The sequence below is a fragment of the Argiope bruennichi genome, chromosome 3 (assembly GCF_947563725.1).
Source record: "Argiope bruennichi chromosome 3, qqArgBrue1.1, whole genome shotgun sequence".
Classification (NCBI taxonomy): Eukaryota; Metazoa; Arthropoda; class Arachnida; order Araneae; family Araneidae; genus Argiope; species Argiope bruennichi.
Genome location: NC_079153.1, coordinates 45,501,913 through 45,521,830, shown reverse-complemented (window position 1 = coordinate 45,521,830; position 19,918 = coordinate 45,501,913). Strand labels below are relative to the sequence as shown.

At 30.0% G+C, this 19,918-nt stretch overlaps 1 protein-coding gene across 2 annotated transcripts in view; it reads left to right on the top strand.

Moving 5' to 3' along the window:
* The window catches only part of LOC129963553 (nose resistant to fluoxetine protein 6-like), an 86,611-nt gene that overhangs the window by 58,675 nt on the left and 8,018 nt on the right, over positions 1-19,918 (top strand). For both annotated transcript variants that reach the window (XM_056078010.1, XM_056078011.1), the window contains exons 2-10: positions 493-725; positions 4,374-4,488; positions 7,172-7,262; positions 8,909-9,009; positions 10,222-10,401; positions 14,917-15,013; positions 15,140-15,232; positions 17,064-17,229; positions 18,914-18,993. In XM_056078010.1, coding sequence (XP_055933985.1) covers positions 493-725; positions 4,374-4,488; positions 7,172-7,262; positions 8,909-9,009; positions 10,222-10,401; positions 14,917-15,013; positions 15,140-15,232; positions 17,064-17,229; positions 18,914-18,993 — 1,156 coding nt within the window. The remainder of the gene's footprint in view (positions 1-492; positions 726-4,373; positions 4,489-7,171; positions 7,263-8,908; positions 9,010-10,221; positions 10,402-14,916; positions 15,014-15,139; positions 15,233-17,063; positions 17,230-18,913; positions 18,994-19,918) is intronic.

The following is a 19,918-nucleotide window of genomic DNA, read 5'->3' as shown; positions in this document are numbered from 1 at the left end:
TCTCAATATCGATATCATAATGAAAAAATGCATTCATCGAACATTAGTTAATCAAATTTTAACTTTTTTTCCCCTCAATACTTTTGGAACATATTTATACAATAATTTTTAATGATGCCAGTTTAAAAAAAATAATTCGCGATACAGTTTATTATCATACGTTTTATAATTGCAATGAATTTTTAAAATATTTTATTAAAATACTTTTACATATCTCCTTTTCCCAATATTGATATTTTAATGAAAAAATAGCATTTATTGAACATTAGTACAGCTGAATTAGTACAGCTTCCACAAGGTTTTTAAGTTAGCCTTCTTTTTGTAAATTGAGCGATTTAAAAATTGCAGTGCACTAAATGCAAATTTTGATATAATCAATAAATAGAACAAATGCTATCATTCCTAGTCTTATATTTTTAAAAAACGTATCATGCTGCAATGTTCACAATAAGAGATTCAAATCTCTTTTAAATTCTTTTTTCTATCTTTTAGTGGCGGATGCTACAGGAAAACTACCTGGTGGAGTCCTTGAAGGAACTGTTATGGCTTTCGGGTCCTACACGGAGTGCCTCAAAATAAGGGTAAAACACTCTTCAAATGGCAAAGAAAACTTCCGCGGCCGTTACTGTATGATTGGCTACAAATCGCCGCTATTATCTCCTTTACATGAGAAAACACCTGCTGGTGACAGTTATGTTGACGCTTACGGAGTTCCACCTAGCTGGGTAAGAAATAACTATTCCAAGAGTTTGTATGCTTAAGTGAAATTCAAGTGATGAGCTATTTGTCCTTCTTATTCGAAATATTCACAGTTGGAACATCAAAGGCATAATTCATTTTTTTAGTTTTATCAAATTAAAATCTATTGATTTAAAAATGCAAGAATACTGGCAGCTATTTAAGGCTAAAATTATCAACTATTTGACGCAAAATTATTGCTTTGATGTAAAAAATAACATACAAATCTGAAATGTAAAATTTGATTCATGGGAAATTTGTCTGTTTCTTCATGGATACGCATCTGAATATAATGACTAAAAAAATAACGTATTGGATAGGTGAAATATAATACTAATGGTTTTAATGCCAAAAATGTAGAATTCAAATAATTGGCGTCTGTTTAAATATGTATTCTTATGGTTGTAACCAAATTTAATTAATAAATCACTGCTAAATGTTTTTATTTTTCAAATTGTATATGTGCGAAATTTGGTAGCTGTAGGTCTGACGCTTTTGTTTGTATAACACGAACACACACACAAGTGCACATTCTTTTTTTATTAGTAGTAGAAATAGATATTAATAATAATTACAATATACATTAAGTTGAGGAATTAACCTCATGATTATTTTTTATACAATTTTCCATAAAAAAAATTTCAAAATAAACTTCAAGAGTTTCAAATCATTTTTAACTGCTCATTTTTTTCACCTTGTGTTCAATTCAATGTTAAACCTTCCAATCTAGGTCAAAGATTTTCTAAACTATGATGTTTAGATTTATATTATTTTCTAATTTTTATAGTCTTTAATAGTCATGATTGGACGAAAGGTCATTATCAGATATTTTTTACTGCTTAGGTTTATATTAATGTCGACACATTTGTGAGTGTTACATTTTGATTGCTTGAAGTTTGCATCTAATTTCTTTTCCATTTTAAAGAAGGGGAAATCGGCTAAACACAACTCATAAACACTAATTTTTTTCTTTGAGGCGAGATGGAGTTAACAGAACAAATTGCTTGATTATTTATCTCATCACTGAACCTGGAAAGATGCTTGAGGAAATTTAAATGACAATATGTTATGCGTTCAGTTTCCAGATCAATTGATGGCATCTGTATTATGGAATCCCGGAAATTACAATAAGACATATAAAGTTTACCGCCTGTTCATGGAAAAATCAAATTTTATTTTAAAACATGAACTGGCGTATTTGAAAGGTGTTGAACTGATTCACAATTTCATCCCTTTTCGTGAAAAACTGTCACTAAAAAACTGCACGAACATGCATAAGCGGAAATGAAAAGTTATGATCAACGCATATACATTCGGCATCGGAGTATTATCCTAACAAATACGACTTCATCTTGGTTTCCTAATAGTGCCAGAATTTCCCTTTTGTTTCAGGAGCAGTGGTATACTGCTTCGACACTTGGTTTCATGAAACAACGAACATATCATGCATCAAATTTCAGCATTTGAAGCATCAAAATCATTTGAAGCGACTCATAATAGAAATCTATTATGTACCACTTATGATGAGTTGTTTGATGATTAGGGGGAAAAATCCATTCTTGTAATCGTTATCGTTTCGTACGACACGTGATTCGAAACGTCATTATAAGTTAAATTTCTTTAATTTCATGCAATGAAATGCTTACGACTATGATGACGACAAATCACCAGTAACACCTGCCATAAATCAGCAGATGCATTTTTACAATAGAGAATAAAAAACAATGGACACAATGTTTTTTCCGATACAGAATTGTTTCATATATTCTTCTCTTTGAAAATAAGAATATTTAAAAACAATTATCAACAGCAGTAAAAATTACAAGTTAAAATTCATGGATTTGAATTGCCATTTTCACCAATGCCACAGGTTGTCTTCATATGTTGTGTTGTTGACAATGTTGTGTCTAACAATCAATCTGTTTTAAATAATTGGGTTAAAATTGTGATTTTCATAAACTGTAATTCGCATTTTTACGCTTGCAATTTTGTATTGGATTAATTATTTTTCAGGATTATTTCTGTGTCATAATTGCCCAATTTAGAAAATAAATATAAATGATGCAATCCACATTTGTGATATTAAATATAATTTTTGTGTATGTATCACGAATTCTTGACCGTAAAATTTCCCCAGATATATTAGAACATTAGAATTATAGACAACAATAACAATTCTCCATTTTTAATTAAATATCTTTAATTAATAATATAACATTTCTTGAGTCAGTACAAAAAATAAATCCTGTCATAAAAAATGGTACGATCATCATTTTTTATTAAATATATAATACTTATTAGATTATTTCACGTAATGTCATATTCACGAAATAAACGCTATTGCCATAATACAAAATATCGACTGCGCTTTGATTGACGTTATGCTTTTGTTATACAACAAATGGGCATGCAGGGACCTTGTGGCACGTCTCGACCAGTCTCTCGGAATTATAGGTCCGAGACTCGATTCCACAGAAGATTCATCATATTTACTGACCTATCGTATGTTAAATATGTCCATGGGGAAACATCCTACCATTGGCAGGATGTGGAAGTTAGAATAGTATTGTTACGAAATTTCCCGGGGTTCGTTTGGATAATGGGAGTTATATGGTGTGGAGAACACTAAATCAGCAGGCGGCAGTAGAAAATAAAACAACGACGTTTATTTACATGAAGACACACAGGACAGCACAAAAACGACAACTATATACAGCACAGAAGACGATTATCTTCAGCCGAGACGTGCAGCATACACAGCAGCATACAACAGTATACACAACAGCTCTACTCCGTCGCTGCTCCGCTAGTCCCTGGAAGACGAGTTCTTCACCGTCGCTTCCAACTACTCTTCGACTCCACTGGTCCACGACTCAATTCACCACTGGTTCACCACCCTCGACAGCGGCAGGACTGCTTCCTTTTATAGGCATCAGGAGGCGGGGCTAGAAGCATCTCAACGAATCAGGAACGTTCGAGGCGTATCTCCGTTCCTACTGGACGGATCGGGAAAATTCTTGATGTTTCGGGTATAATCTATTTTGGCGCCAAAGTCGCCAAATTCGTCGCCAAGTCACCAAATGGTCGCCAAGTTTGTCGCCAAGCTCTGGGACCTCCTATGGAACCAGCTATGCTGGGAAACCGCATCACAGGTTCGTAACAGTATGTTCAAAAGTTCGTGGTATTCGTGATTCGCCCCATTGTAGCTCATGTTGCTTCAAAACGGAAAGTAAATATGATTAAAATTGAAATTAAAAAAATAAAGGTGGGTTTATATTGAGTCAGCATTGATATTATTTCTTTATTTCCACTAAATTGCGCATGTGCAGAAAGAATGGAAAGGGCAAATAATTGCCTCGAGGGGACAGCTGCATGCTGTCCGTCCTTTTAAGCATGCATAACCCTACTGGTAATGACAATACTGGCTTAATGTAAACCCAATTTAAGCATTCTACAAACAGAAAAGTCAAAATATGAAGTGTGTATGTTAAATTTAATTTACCTTGAATCATTTGTCATGCATCAATAAGACCTCATAGTGGTCTATATATAATATTTCCATTTTTATGTAATTTGCTTTAAATATATTTCCATTGCAATATAAATTATTTCCTTGTCTTGAACGTATATTTTAGGTTACTATGTTGATAAATAGAACTGGTCCATACTTGACACGAGTAGCATTCTGGTTTGGAACTTGTGTTCCCTCAAGTTGTACAGAAGATGATGTAAAAGAAATTTTTACTTCTGGTATGTATAAGAACAAGTAGCAAATAGAACATTTCAGTTGCTATTTAACGTAATAAAAATATTATTGAATTAATCCATAATAATTTACTTAGTCTGAAGTAAATTTTAAATCATTTTATTTGATATAAGTGAGGATAGAATATTTTAAACTTATTTTTCACTCAGTTCCTACAATCACGTGTTACCAATTATGGTATAACATTTTATATATTTCAAAATTAATAATTATTCAAATGCTTCGTTTTAATTAATGGTAATGATGAAATGAAGAATAATAGTTAATAACAAGCTTTTATAAGATTCCAAAATATAAATTGTTATAAGTCTGTTTTTACGTAAACGCTGCTTCGAAATTAAGAATTCGTAACTGTTCATTTTTATCAACTTTATTTTTATATGAAGGCATATAATTTAATCTATTTTTCCATATCATTTCCACCAATATTAGGGTATTAGTCATAATATACACCGATTTTTTTAATTTCATTCTTATATAAATCAGGCATTTGATTTGATATCCACTGGAACATGGCTATTTTGAGATCATCATTATCGTAAGATACCAAGATACTTTTTTTAAATATAGAAATTAATAGTAGTCACAAGGCGCTAGACTCGGATTGTACGAAGGATGATCAAGTTGTTTCTAGCGAGGTTGAGATGGGATCTTTGGAATAATTATTCACAAATACGTTCATTGTTTTGAAGGAAAGAAATCCACTTTCTCGCCGTGTCATGCTCTTAGTTTTGAATGGTAAAACGCAATTTAGTTAAGGTCTCATAACTGATCTTGTAATTCATTGTGTCACCAAATGGCAGAAAAAAAATTAAATAATAAATTACAAGCTACATCCTCTCCCTATCTTAGTACACATGATCGAAGTTTACTTTCTTGATATGAAAGAAGATGAATGTGCCAATCCAATTGTTGTTTTGATTCTGGCATTATGTGAGCTATCCACGTTTCGTCGCCTGTGAAAAATTCAAAGTCACTGTATCGCTCAAAGAAAGCCAAAGCACTGGCTAAACTGCTGGTTTGTGCACCTCAGCAGACATTTCCGGTACTTAATGTGAAAATTACTTTCATAATTTGAATGCTCCATCGCACTTTGTTAAGAACACTTCCTGAAACTCGAAGAAACTCATAAAATAAAGGCGGAATTATAAAAGGTCTGTTCCCTCTTTTTCCATTCCTTCTTACCTTTTTATGCATATTCGCACTGCCATCTTTAACAGCTATAACTCATTTTCTTACCATTCTCAGCTCATAATGTTTTCTCCAAACACTTTACTGATCTGCCAATGAATTCTATAGGTTTCATTTATTTGGATATAAAAGAAAGAATGAAAGAGTATGGTTCATAAACGGCAGGATTTTCAATAGGCTGGCTGGATTTTAGGTATCACAGATATAAATGCGGTTAATTTCATCCGTAATGGCCATATTGTAGCTAGCCAATAGATGCTACGCACATGCTCTGCTGCAACCAATTTTCAAAACGGAATTTCTTTCAAAAAACATGCTTCATATATTAAAGACTAAGAAGTAGAAAATAATGAAAAAAATTAAGACGTTATAAACAGTGCAATTATCAAATAGAAATGGCTTTTAGAAAATATATAAGCAGATAAAAAAAATTATGGAAGATGCTTAACTTAAAATAACATGATGAGGAAAATAAACCACACTGAATATCATATACAAGAGAGTTTCTAAACGTTTGTTAAAAATTAAGATATTCAGGGCTTCCACTCTAATCAAAGTTGAACAGTAAATTTTTAAATAATTAGAAATAATCATATGATTTTAATAGGAAAAATGTTATCATTGAAATAATGGATTGCATTTCATGATATCTGAATCAATACGCGTATTGCTGACAAAAATGACATCTAAATGTTTGTCTTCTTCTACTATTTATATTTAGTAAAATATTCTAAATAAAAAAAAAATATTCCAATCACATTCTTCAACCTCAAAAACTAAATAACCTAATAAACCTAACTAACTAAATAATATAAAACCTTCAACCTAATAAACTAAATATATAAAGCCATTACAATATTTAATATTTGAATGCCCCTATTTTAAGCGATCACAGACTAGTTCAAAGGTGCCTCAAGAAGAATTTTTCCTCAATACGATTATAATATATAAATTCAAAGCTTCATAACTCGGTTAATTTTGGTTGTAGTAAAAGGCAGCATTCTTGATTGGAAAGTTAGTGCGCCAAGAACATTATACTAAAAATAATAAATAGAATCTTGAAATTGAATAAAATTTAAACTTAATAATTTTTATGGCTGTATATTTATTTACCAAAACAATACAAAATATTAAAAGCATTTTTTTTTTCAATTAGAAGTATGTGTCTTTCTCTAACAGTTAGGATATTAACAATTAGCTCGAACTTAGAGTTGGTACTGTGCATTATAAATGCAATTAGAATCCCATCAAGAGTAATTAATTCAGAGTGTTTTCATATTGTTTGCTTTAATTTTTTACGTTATAGTGCTTCTACCAATAAACATATAACACAAGAGTTTAAGCTGAAGATGGTTGATGAAAATACATCTTGTCTTTTCTGTATGCCAATCAAAATGTGTTCTAAGTCAATGATCTTGTATTTTGTAGTATTTGTTATTCAAAATTCACGGATAGCTCCTGATTCTTTTCCTTTAGTTACGAAGCCTTTGGGAATGAGCGTAAAATTAGCTGGATGTGAAACTGATGAGCCTGGTACAACATGGCCTACATCTGCTTTAATAGCTTTGTAAGTATTCACAAATTTCTCAAGTACTGCATATTTTTTAGTGTTTAAATATAAACCATTTAAGTCTGCGTTGAATCAATGATTTTCTTCAGATATTATATTTGCTTCATAATGAAAAGTGAGCATTTTTCATTACAAAATATTATTCTTAGATTAAGAGTATGTCAATGTGTTTTGAACTGAATTAGCTTTTGAGTCGTTGCCGTATTTGAGTATTACAAATGTTTTTTACATGAAAGAACAAGGCAAAGGAATTTAATAGATCATGTCTTCCAACCAAGAGCTTTCAGATATACTACATAATAGTGAAATGAAAGGAAGAAAGTAAAATATCCTCTTGGAAAACATTTTATACACAACGAAAATTTTCTAAGGATATTATCGGGTCTTCTATTATTGCTCTAGATATCTCAAGTCGGTATTTTAATACTGAAACCAGAAAGAATTTTGCATCAAATTGCAATTGTTTTCCTCACATAAACATCAAATTGCGATAATAACCAGCAAAAGCAATCACCCCAAAACATTGTCCTTTACTCTCCAATAAAGGTGTTATAACTCTCCACTGAATAAAATTCTGGATCTGAGGTAAAGCCGTGAATGCAGTGTGTTGCATCAACAGATCAATATTTATAAAATATTGATATTTAGTGAGAATCTAGTTTTGCTCAATCTATCTTTAGCTCTTTGGAGAATAACCTCTAGCATGAGGTTAATACATATGCATCTGAAAATCGAATACGTATTTTGGAAGCATTTTTTTCCCACAGATTGTAATCTAAATTTACCATAGAACTATAAGTGTTGTCATAGGATCACATGAAACCATTTATTTAGGCCAATGCGTTTTTGAATTATTGAATTTATATGTATGCTTAAGTACAGACAAACAGTCAATTATTTTGCATATTAGGCTCAAATATTGATATAAATTTACACTTTAGTTGCTAAAATTGTGGTTGAAATTACATTTACCAAAGGTGTTGCGTTTTTTGAATGATCGCGTTTACATGCCTGATAAAATACAGATCGAGAAACAGCCAACCCCTAGAATAATTTGGTTCCAAATTTGATATGGTTCTACATTATCGATGTAAAATCCGTGTACCAAACGTTTTCCATCTAGCTCTTTAAATTTTGTAATTATCGAGTTAAATTGCCTGACAGACAGATTTCCTCTGCATGAATTTCACCCAAATTTTGATAAAAATTTACAAATTTGGTTTAAAGAATTTGTACCAAATTTCCTCTTTCTAGCCTAGAACAATTTTAAATTATGTTCATAGATATAGTGAAAAAATGATATAATTCCGAAAATATGTTCTGCAAATGCAGGGAGGTCTGACATGACTAGATTCATAAAAATCTTGAATTCAGATTTTTTTGACGATTATAAAAAATCCATTTCGTCTACTTCGTATACAGAGAAGTTAAAATATAATCTTCTTTTAAACGTGATAGCTTGGGAGTCATTGAAGAAAGGTATATACGTAATATAACAATTATCTTTTATAATTCCCCTTTTTCCACACATTCTGTGAAGTTATTTATTCTAAAAATCACAGGTGATATAAAACTCATTTGGCATTTTTCGGTTTTATGACAAAGAATAATGCGCAATTACTATATTTTTCAATTTTTTACAGGTGCTTTCTGTGTTTGATATTAGGTACATGTCTATTGGGTACTATTTTAGATGTCATTATCCGGTACCAAGTGGAGACGCAACAACATTCAGAACCAGATTGTATGTCACTTTTGACTACAAATTTTATTTTTTAATCCTTTTAAGATAGTTTTCTATAAGGTTCTTAAATCTGGAAGAAAATGAATTTTGTTTTTTATCTATCTTTTAATAAAAAAAGGAAGAAAAATCTATCTTCAATATTTTTGCATTAATTGTTAAGGCTGTTTGCTAACATTTATTACAACTCGGACCCAAAATCCAGGTTAGTTTAAGGTTATGTTCCCATTTTGAATAATCGTTCGTTAAATTTTGCCCACCTTTAACCCTTTCTAGGGTCGTGGTAAGTATACTTCCCACCAAATTTATCAATCTTTGTATGGAATTATGTAGGTTGGCATAAGTTCTGACAAATTTTTTTAGTAAGTCAGAAAGATGCTTCAGTTCTTTATCTCAGACAAAATCATGTGTCTTGATTTATTGCTTAATTATTGATTGATCAAATTAATTAATTAATCAAATTAAATTTATCTAATAAGCTAAGTGAATCCCTTTTCTTATTCTAATATCAAGCCTAAAAATATTTTAACATTATATGACTAGAAAAATATGGCCCTTTAAAGGGTTAAGGTGAATTTAGGAGCTTTAAGTAAGTTACCACAAAATGCATTGCATTGTTAATATATTTTAATATGTTTTAATTATTCTTCTGATAATATTGTTTTCATAATTATTGTAATATTGCTTTATTAATGTGTTTTATATCGAACGTATTATTTTTGTACTAATAGAATTTAAGCTTTCGTGTTATGGTTTTCTTTATTTTTTTTTCTCTGATGCATTCATGCCATCCTGTTGCATTTTTCAACTCTAAACGTCTTCGTCACGTATTCAACCCCCCTCCCCCGATTTTGTAACACACTGTTTAAAAAAAACAAGTTTTAATAAAGTTCATTAACACTCTTTTTAATCGATTTACCATGTGCATTACGCCAAATTAATTTTGGAATCCAGTGCTTTTTTTATAAAAATGGAAAAAGCGGGTCTCTGCTGCGTTGCGTCATATTCATCATGTGAATATGAATTGACATTTTCTATTCTACTTTCTTTAATTTCAGTTTTTAAAGAATTCTTATATTATATCTTGTGAAGAGGTTGCAAAATTTGAAGAGAAAAACATTAACTTCGAAATGTATGTAGTAGTTATTGCGAAATCAAAGTTTATTTTCAAATAAACAATTGTTTTCAAATTAATTTTTCTCTCTTTTTTTTCAGTTGTGACTTTTCGCATTTTGAGAGCATTTTCACTGTATTCGAACACTGAGAAATTGTTTGCAGGCACCAGCGGAAATGACACATTAAGTTGTTTCCACGGCATCAGATTCTTCTCTGCTGTGTGGATTATCCTAGGACACACATATTTCTTCACAGATACTTGGAAGTACATGAAGTATCGTAAGTATCTGACTCTATTTGGTAATAATAAAAATACTTGACATTTTATTTTTGAGAAATGTAATCTTTCTACTTATAAGTATGATTATCTGAGTTGAAAACTTGCCTTTAAATAAATAAAAAATTCTACAATATATTTGTCACAGATTAATATTACCCCCAGTAGCACAGTATATTGTACAATATTATACGATATTAAGTGATATTCGAAATTGTGTAAAATTTTGTTGAATATTTATTAATAGAATATTCCATAATATTGTACTATATTTCTCAACTTTCTGTACTACCTGGGATCCTATCAACTGTCTAACCGAAAAACACGTATGATGTGGTGATTGATGTGATTTAACATGTATTTTAACCCATTCTAGGGCCGTGGGAAGTATGTTTCTCACCAAATTTATCAATCTTTGTATGAAATTATGTAGGTTGGCATAAGTTCTCGACAAATATTTTTAGTAAGTCAGAAACTTAGATGCTTCAGTTCTTTATCTCAGACAAAATGACGTGTCTTGATTTGTTACTTAATTATTAATTAACCAAATTAATTAATTAATGAAATTAAATTTATCTAATAATCTAAATGAATCCCTTTTTTTATTCTAATTTCAAGCCTAAAAATATTTTAACATAATATGACTAGAAAAAAATGGCCCTTTAAAGGGTTAACTATTCTAATGACCAATATTCTTGTCAGAGTGTTTACTGTAACTAGGATAACCATAATTACCAACCAGGACGTTTAAGTGTTAAATAAATAAAACATGAAAAAAGAGGTGGTAATAAAGGTTTATATTACTCTAATAAAAAATCAATATATTTTAAGAAATTTTATAAAATGAACAAATAAAATAGTAATAAAGATCCAAGGCTAGTCCTTTTTAGCAAAGCCCTACTTTACAATTTATTTTATTTCTCTAATTACACATTATTATTTTTATTTATTTTTTCTTATAATAAGGAAATTAAAATCATTTAATAAATCATTTAAAAAATATAATGATAAAACAACACAACTGCATTTGTCGTCACCGACAACCTGATTCTTCCATCTGACCATTGAAATAAGATTAGGGAATATACTCTCTCCACATATGCGTTGTAGACTGGAATCAAATATGCATTCTCCTCGTTTTATTAGACTTGATTTCTGATCCATATATCCAACAAAAATCTTCATCCATTTATCTTCCATTCTCACTTTCATTATTGTTTCGCAAATATGATGGATATTATTTTTCTCTAAGTAATTACTTAATTTATACAAATTGGTTGAATAAAATCCCAATGTTTCGAATATCAATGTTTCTTACTTACAAATAAGCAATTAGTACGTACTATTTTTTTTTCTTATGCAGGAACTAGGTTCCGATTACACTGAAGAACTGTCGTCTGATTCACTTTAAATCCGTCGGGCTCAAATGCCCTATCACTGGTGTGGTGTGGAAGTTTGGAGAGGGGGGGACTTCTACACCACACCAGCTCAGGTGTCGCCCCGTCATCTGACCGCGGTTCAACATTACGAGGTCCGTCCCCAAATAGCCTTAGTGTTTTTTTTAAACTGGAAGTAAATATAACTAAACTAAACTAAACTCAGGAACTAGATTGAAAGTCATCCAGCAATCAGGGCAAAAATGGAATTAAAAAAAATACATAAAGATGTAATGAAATATGGTTTTATATATGCGTATATGTGGGACATATGACAACCCTTAATATGACTTTAATAATATGTAGCCCATTTGCTCTCACTCGAGCATATCAAAACAGCCCGTTTGTAGCTTTATAACGGTACATTAATCATACTGAAATGAAATAAAATCAAATTAACGTATGGAAATTCTGACAATTCATTAACATCAAGCGTGGAAGTTTATTTTAGAAAACCTTAAAACATAAATAGGAACTTTGGTTAGAGTCCAAACTAAAAGAATGTAACTTTATGAGAGCTAACAAATGTAAGTAATGCAGGATATAGGTGCAAGATAATGAGATGATTAAGATGTAGTTACTATTAAAATGTAAGTACTATTTATAAGTACTGTGGTGAAAGTTTATGATCCAGTTAACAGCTACGCTACCCGAGCAATTGCTTTTGTATCGTGGTCACGTTACTGGGCTGCGAACCGCAAGGTCCCAGGTTCTATCCTCGCGCATCCAGATCCGCTACAGTACGAAAATTGATTTTCAAGTACACATAATTAATTTTCCATAATTTTGGTGCAGGTTTACAGGGTTAATCAAAAGTTAAAGCAAATATTTAATATAATTCAGTCGAATTATACTAAGCATCTGCTGAGGTATTATTATGATACTGAAAAAAATGTTTAATAGTAATTTTATTGGTTTAAATTGTTTAGATTTTGTTTGTTGGTTGTCTATTTAAAGCAGTCCTGTATATTTGTACCTGGATACGTTGTCAAATATGGGGTGGAGGACATTGGAGAAAGTTAAAACATTCATTTTTCGCGTCAAAAAAATTTATATGAATGGACATATTTAACATTTTATCTCAATTAACTAACCTAGAATTCCTTATACATGATTTTCGATTGTATTATTTTTTAAAAAACTAAAATTTCGTTCAAAAAATAAAGTGGTTGAAAAGGCCTACAAACAATTTTCTATCAGCCTGAATTCACAGATGGAAAAAAAAATCCTACGCTGAAATTGTTGTTTTTCTATTTCATATGATTTTTATAATAGTTTATTTTTTAACAAAATACATAAAATTTAAACTTTAATTTAACATTTTACCTCAATTAATTAACCTGGATTCATTTTTCGATATTATTCCGCTCTCGAACACAAATATTTAATATTTTCTGAAATGAGTCACTCCAAGTAAAATTATTTCTCTTTTTCAAATTTAAACATCACCTGTTTTTTTTTTATAGCTCGACCAATATAATGCCACATAAAACAACAGTATTTTTAGAAAAATATATACTTTTTCTATCCACGAATTTGGACTGATAAAAAAAAAAAGTACTTTTAAGCTTTTTTTCGATGACACTGTTTTTTCAACAAAGTTTAATTTGTCACAAAATTATGCATATATCGCTCGGATCTATTTCATGTTGTAAATACTGCTGAGGAATTATAAAAATATCTCTGAAGTTAAGAAAAAATGAAACTTCTTTTTCAAATTCGTATTTTTTAAAATTTTCTCCTGACCCAATTAAACCATCAATACGCTTTATAGCTAGCTCATTGTATAGCTCTTTAAGTACCTATTATAGTGTTGATCGCAGAGCGTTCTCTAATTGTTAACGCTGGAATGCTTAACAATTAGCTGTTTATTAATTAATAGCTTTTTATTTAAATGAAAAACAATACCGTTCCCTTATTTTATAACATTCCGGAATAAATTGCGAGTCTAGTTTTGGATAGCCAACTCAATAATGTAAATCAGTAAAGTTGTTATGTATTTTCTCCACGTTTTAATTTGATTGGACTAGTAGAGTTGTCCAATCACTCGAGAAAGTTTAGCATGAAACTTTATGTTTAAAGAAATTAGAACCATAATATTAAATGAGAATGTATATCACTCTTGATTTTAAACAAATTAAAAAGTGCAACACTTATAAGCCTCCTAAATAATATAAATTCCTTCAGGAAATGTATCATACATGGTTCCTTATCATGGAATCTTCAGGAATCATACATGGTTCCTTATCATGAGACTATGCAAACTGTGTTTGAGGTGGTTAAATTTTCACCTCTCTTTTTAGGTTCATGTAGCATATTTATTGTTGCAGAAATCGGCCGGTGGATGTATACTGAGATGTCAGTGAATAACGACGCATTATACTGCGAAAAATAAAATAAAAAATAAACTCATAAGAGTGAAAATCTTAAAAACATAGTCTAGTTTGAGAGCAACACTTATAGACATCAATTACATAGACAAATAATTACTTGCTAAGAAGTTCAGCTTAAACAATTGGAGAGTTGCTCTGCAATAAGCAATACAAATGAGAGAATTCACTTGACTAATGTGATCGCCTCCGCTTAAATAGACACCATGATTATTGAATTTTTTAGAAATATCTCTGAATTTCGCTGCCTGGAGATGTAGCAAAAGTTTTTGTATTTTCTAGAAAATTGATCAAATAGCTAAGTGGTTGCTAAGTCTGTCCCCAAGATCAAGGATCATTTATTTATTATCCATTAAAAATATCTGTAATTCTTTTTTTAGACATTCTTAATGTAGGAGAGCAATATTATAGGCTCGTAATAATATGAACAACATCTCACATTATCGAAATAAAGTCTATATATAATTATTTTAAATTGAATTTATGTTTATTAATTATTAATATTTCTTGTTTGTTTTCATTTTGTGGTTGCTTTATATTTTGAATAAAAATTGATTTGTGAAGAATTTGCCATTTTAAAGTATTTACTCATAATTATAAACTATTTCTGAATTCTAATGCCATTTCTGAAGACTTTTTGAAGAATCAAGGATTGTTTAAACAATGGGTTTTAATTTGATATTTGTTTTAGGGGATGCATTAGCAATAGACGATTATTTCAACTATTTTCTGCCAACTGCTGTTCTTGAGAATTTTACGGTTCCAGTTGGATCATTCTTTTTCATGAGGTGAGTTTCAACATTGGAAAAGCTAATTTTTTTTTCTTCTTTCATATAAATGTTTAAACATAAAATGTAAGTGCAAGAACTTAATTTTGACTGTAATATGCCATCTAAAATCTTTGTGCGTCTTAGTGGATTCTTGTTGGTGTTTGCAACTTGGAAGAAACTGGAAAAAAGTAATGGAAAACTGGATCTGTTCATGTTCTTCGTCCACAAGTATTGGAGGTAAAGGAACACAATTTTCAATGGAAATATTAGAAATATTCATTTTGATGATTCTTATCTTCCCATTAAAAATATATATATTTTTGCAACTTTTTTTAGTATGTATTTAGTATTTTTTAAATGTATGTACAACTTATACATACATTTTAAGCTGTTTTCTGTTTCGAATCTTTTTTGTCAGAACTAAATAATAATTAGTTGATTATTTAATATTTAAATTATCAAGAGTGAGCAATTTTGTAAAACTAGATCCTAAATACTATTTAACTGCTTGAAAAGGGAATAATGCTTTATTCATCACAAATCATTCTAAATTTATCATTTGTAAATTTATAGTGTGATTATTTAATTCATCGAATATAAATAGTTAATTTGTATAATGATTAATTTATTATATATCTAAATTTCCATCATTTATGAAACATGTTAACTATATGCATAGAATTGAACATTTTAAGGGTAAAAAGTGCAAGTTTATGTAAGCATATTTTAAGTTGTGTGACCGAATAGAAAAAAACTTTCGAAATTTTAAAAATTCGATTTATTTCACCATGAGAGGCATAATTTAAGTATAAAGAATAAACGGTAAGAAATACGCCAATATACATCACGACACAACAGCAGAAGAGACCAAACTTTTTCCCTTCAGTGGTTTTTCTATGAGATTTTGATAGGGATTTCTTTGGCACGTGTAGACTTAGGAAAGGGAAATTAAGGTACCTTTAAAAGAATTTTGTATGCATTAAGGATTTTTTATCCCTTCACTTGGAGCGTGAGAAAGTGTTGAAGTGTGTAGTTTTATATAGTGGATGTAGAATTAATTAAACTTTAAAAAAGTGGAAATGGATCAGGAAATAAGAGAAATTTTTAGTTAGTTATGGGGATTAAGTTAAGTTAATGGGACTAAATTTAAGATAAAAATTAGGAAATTAATTAGGATTGAAATTAAACTAAGTAGATATTATTTCGTATATACATAGTTAATTTTACCCAGGAAAATTATACAATCTCTTATCAGAACATCTGCTGTAATCGTGATCTCATAGCTCATTTCTAAACCGTTGGAAATAGGAATATATTTTCATTTCAAAAAAGAGCTCTAAATTACATAAAGAATTATATTTTATGTTATTTAAATCAATAAAAACATTGTTGAAAAAATAAGATTTATAAATTCCCTATTCTATTATTTACATTTAATGAAATATTGTTGTTACTCAAAAAAATTTTTTTAAAGTTTCACTCTTCTGCAACTAAAATTAATTGAGCAATGAAATTATCTTTCTTTTACTCGATTTGAGATCATTTTAAAGATTTCCTTCAAGCATATTCGCCAATTTATGCATAGCATTTCTTTTAAGCAGCCGTTTGTTGGCTTAAAATAATAAGATTCATTGCTTTTTAATTTGGCTAGGTTTGAGCACAAAAGAATGATACATTTTTTATTTGAAATTTTAGTGCGCCCTAAATATGACTAGAGGGGGGGGGGACTATATAAAAATTTATGTTTCATAATTTTTCGAAGCAGTGCGTTTATTGCCAGCATTTAGAGCATTTTTTACAACTGGAAGTATATGCATACTTCAACGATTTGCAAATTAGCTACAGGTCCGCAGTTGTTCTCTACGTGTACTTGAGTCATCATAAATTACTATAAAAATTTCTTCCTTATTCTTTTTATTTCGAAGCAGTTACTTAATAATAATCTAATTATTCGGTGCAAATTAATAAGTATCCATCGGTAAAAATTAATAATTAATTTACTAAATTTTGTATTGAAGTCCAGAATTCTATCTTTTTCTACCACTGAAAACGAATATTGATATTTCAGAATGACACCAGCTTTAGGACTGATGATATTATTGCTTTTTACATTGCCTATTATCGGTTCTGGCCCTCTGTGGAATTCTGCATTGGATCCTCCAGTCAGTGCTTGTGAAAACCATTGGTGGACGAATTTACTGTACATTAATAACTTCTGGGGTAGTGAGAATTATGTAAGATTCTTCTTTTTTTTATTTTTGAAATCCTCTTTAATCAGCTCGCATTGGTCGTAACAAACCCAACTCAAATAAACAAACGAAGTAATTTTTTCCAGCACCACCCCTGTTGCTAATTTGTTTATTAATTTTTTGCTTTATTGAGTTATGTTTCCTCTAATTTAGTGATATGGCATCGTTAGCTTTTTTGACTATGTGTAAAGGCACATTAAGTAGATAAATACTGTTACAAGCCTGTAATTTTGCTTCCCAACAAGACTAGTGTCATCGTAAGAAAGACCGTTCTACGATCTGTCCTGTGCATGCCGCAGCGGGTGCCGCGTCAATGACCTCAGAGCTTGGCGATGAATTTGGCGACTTTGGCGACAAAATGGATCATACTGGAAAGTTCGAGAAGTTTCAAGATCCATCCAATAGGAACCGAGATACACTCAAATACGCCCTGATTGGTCTGGAAGATTCTAGCCCCGCCTCCCGGAACTATAAAACACAGGCATTCTGAAGCTGCAGGGAAGTCGTATGTGAGAGTAGTCGGAGTCGCCGACAAGTAAAAGATTTGAGAGGATTAGATAGCAAGCAAACTGCTGAACTAGCGATTAAATGTGCTGCTTTATTACGATTGATTGGCGGTACTTGTAGAAGAAAAATTTTGTAACAATACGTAAAAAAGTCAATTTTATGCAAAATTATGAATTTTTTAAAAAAAATTTGATATTTTTAATGTTTGAAAATGATTTTTTCATAAAACAGTTAGAATTTTGTTTTTAAGTCCGTTCTTTTTTTAGAAGTTACACTGAATTTTATATTTGTTTTTACATACGCTTTAATGCTATTTTATATCGTTAAATTCTATTTTCTCAAATTCTAATCTTTGAAGGAAATTTCTTACAATAAAACCACATAAATTAAAATCTAATGCATATTTTTTGTTCAAATTTGGTATAACAAATTCTTAGTATTTTCTACCATTCCTGAACTGGAGAATAAGAAATCTATTCATTTAGAAATATTTTATAGTTGATTTAGTATTTCAACAAGTGAAAAAATTGAAAATTTCATGTTATTTATCAATCGAACCTCGATATTTAAAGAATGGATTGAAATACAGCTTATTTTTTTTAGTTCAGGAACTAGGTAATAAATTTCTTAAGCCATCTAAAAAATTTTAAACAAATCATTTGGTAAACTTTTGAACTAGAAGAATTTTACTTTACACCACTTTTTAGCCAATAAAGAAGCCCTTTTTATAAATTTTTAAAAAACCCTTAAACACTTAACTGACCTATTTCGGTTTCATAGATGTTTGTTTGATTTTTTATACAAATTTTCAAAAATTTAATTATTTTCGAACGTTTTTCAAAAAATGCATCCAATTACTTTTTATGTGTATTGATGATATTTTATGCCTTTTTATGTGTATATTGATATTTTCTTTTTTTGTGTATATTGATTTTTTTGTCTTTTTATGTGTATTTCTTTTATCTTAATAAATACTCCCACGTATATCCTTTCAACCGACAGGGAATCCTAGAGATTCCAAGTTCGGGGATATTCTGTGGCGAAAGAAAGAAAGTCTCATATCTTAAAATACATGCCAATTATTTAATTGTTCTGGTGATGAATTATAAAATAGTACAGTCTGCACTCAATTAATTTTATTACTTATTTATTCATTTTCCAGTGCCTTGTGCATACTTGGTATCTTGCAGCTTTAATGCAGTTTCACATAATTGGTATAGTGATCTTATTGCTGTCGTTCAGGTAAGATATAACTAATTTACATAATTAGAATTCTAAATTTATGTTATCGGAATACATTTGAATCTGATTATTTTGTGTATAATGTGCAAATGTAGTAATCTTCATATATCCTTGATGCCTTTTGTTTACAAAACATATTGTAACACAGAACCGTATTAGCACAAAATGCCCAACAACATTGTTATGATACGATTATCTCCACGATATTAACGGCATTCAGACTATCGAACAACATCGTGGAGATATCGTACAATATCTTGTGTCAATAAGGATATTCTATTTACAACTAGCCGCCTTTGGCGATCAGCCGGTTCGCCAATCTTAATGTTCCTTAAAATTTTAATTATTAAATATTTTATGCAATTCCTAATTTAATAACTTCTTCATCAAAATATTTTAAAACTTCAAATTTTGATAGTCATATAATTCACTCATAATATTATAAAGGCCTTCAGTCGTAACGTGATATATATCTCTCTAAGTTTCTGTTAACTCCCATAGAATTTATGTTTTAAATTAAAGTGGAAAGGATGAATCTGCAATTAATATAATACTGTTTTTTACTGAAACAAAGCATTTTTTTATAATATGATTACTGAAAACAGAGTCACTGAGCGTTTAAACTTTATGGGCACTAAAGAATATATATCTTAATTTATGTAATATCTCAAGAATTTGTCAACAAAGTTTTCTGAGATTCCTCATGAGCAGATCGATTCATTAACAATGTTTAATTTTAAATGCATCAAACACTAAGAAAATAAACAGAATCGTTTAAAATAATCGGTCGAAACAGGTTAAAATAAATTGCTTAAAACTATAAGCATATACAAAAAATATATAACTAACACAAATACAGTATAATTACAAAAGTATACAACTAACCTAAAAATAATTTAAATCAAATCCAAATCCGTTGTCAACA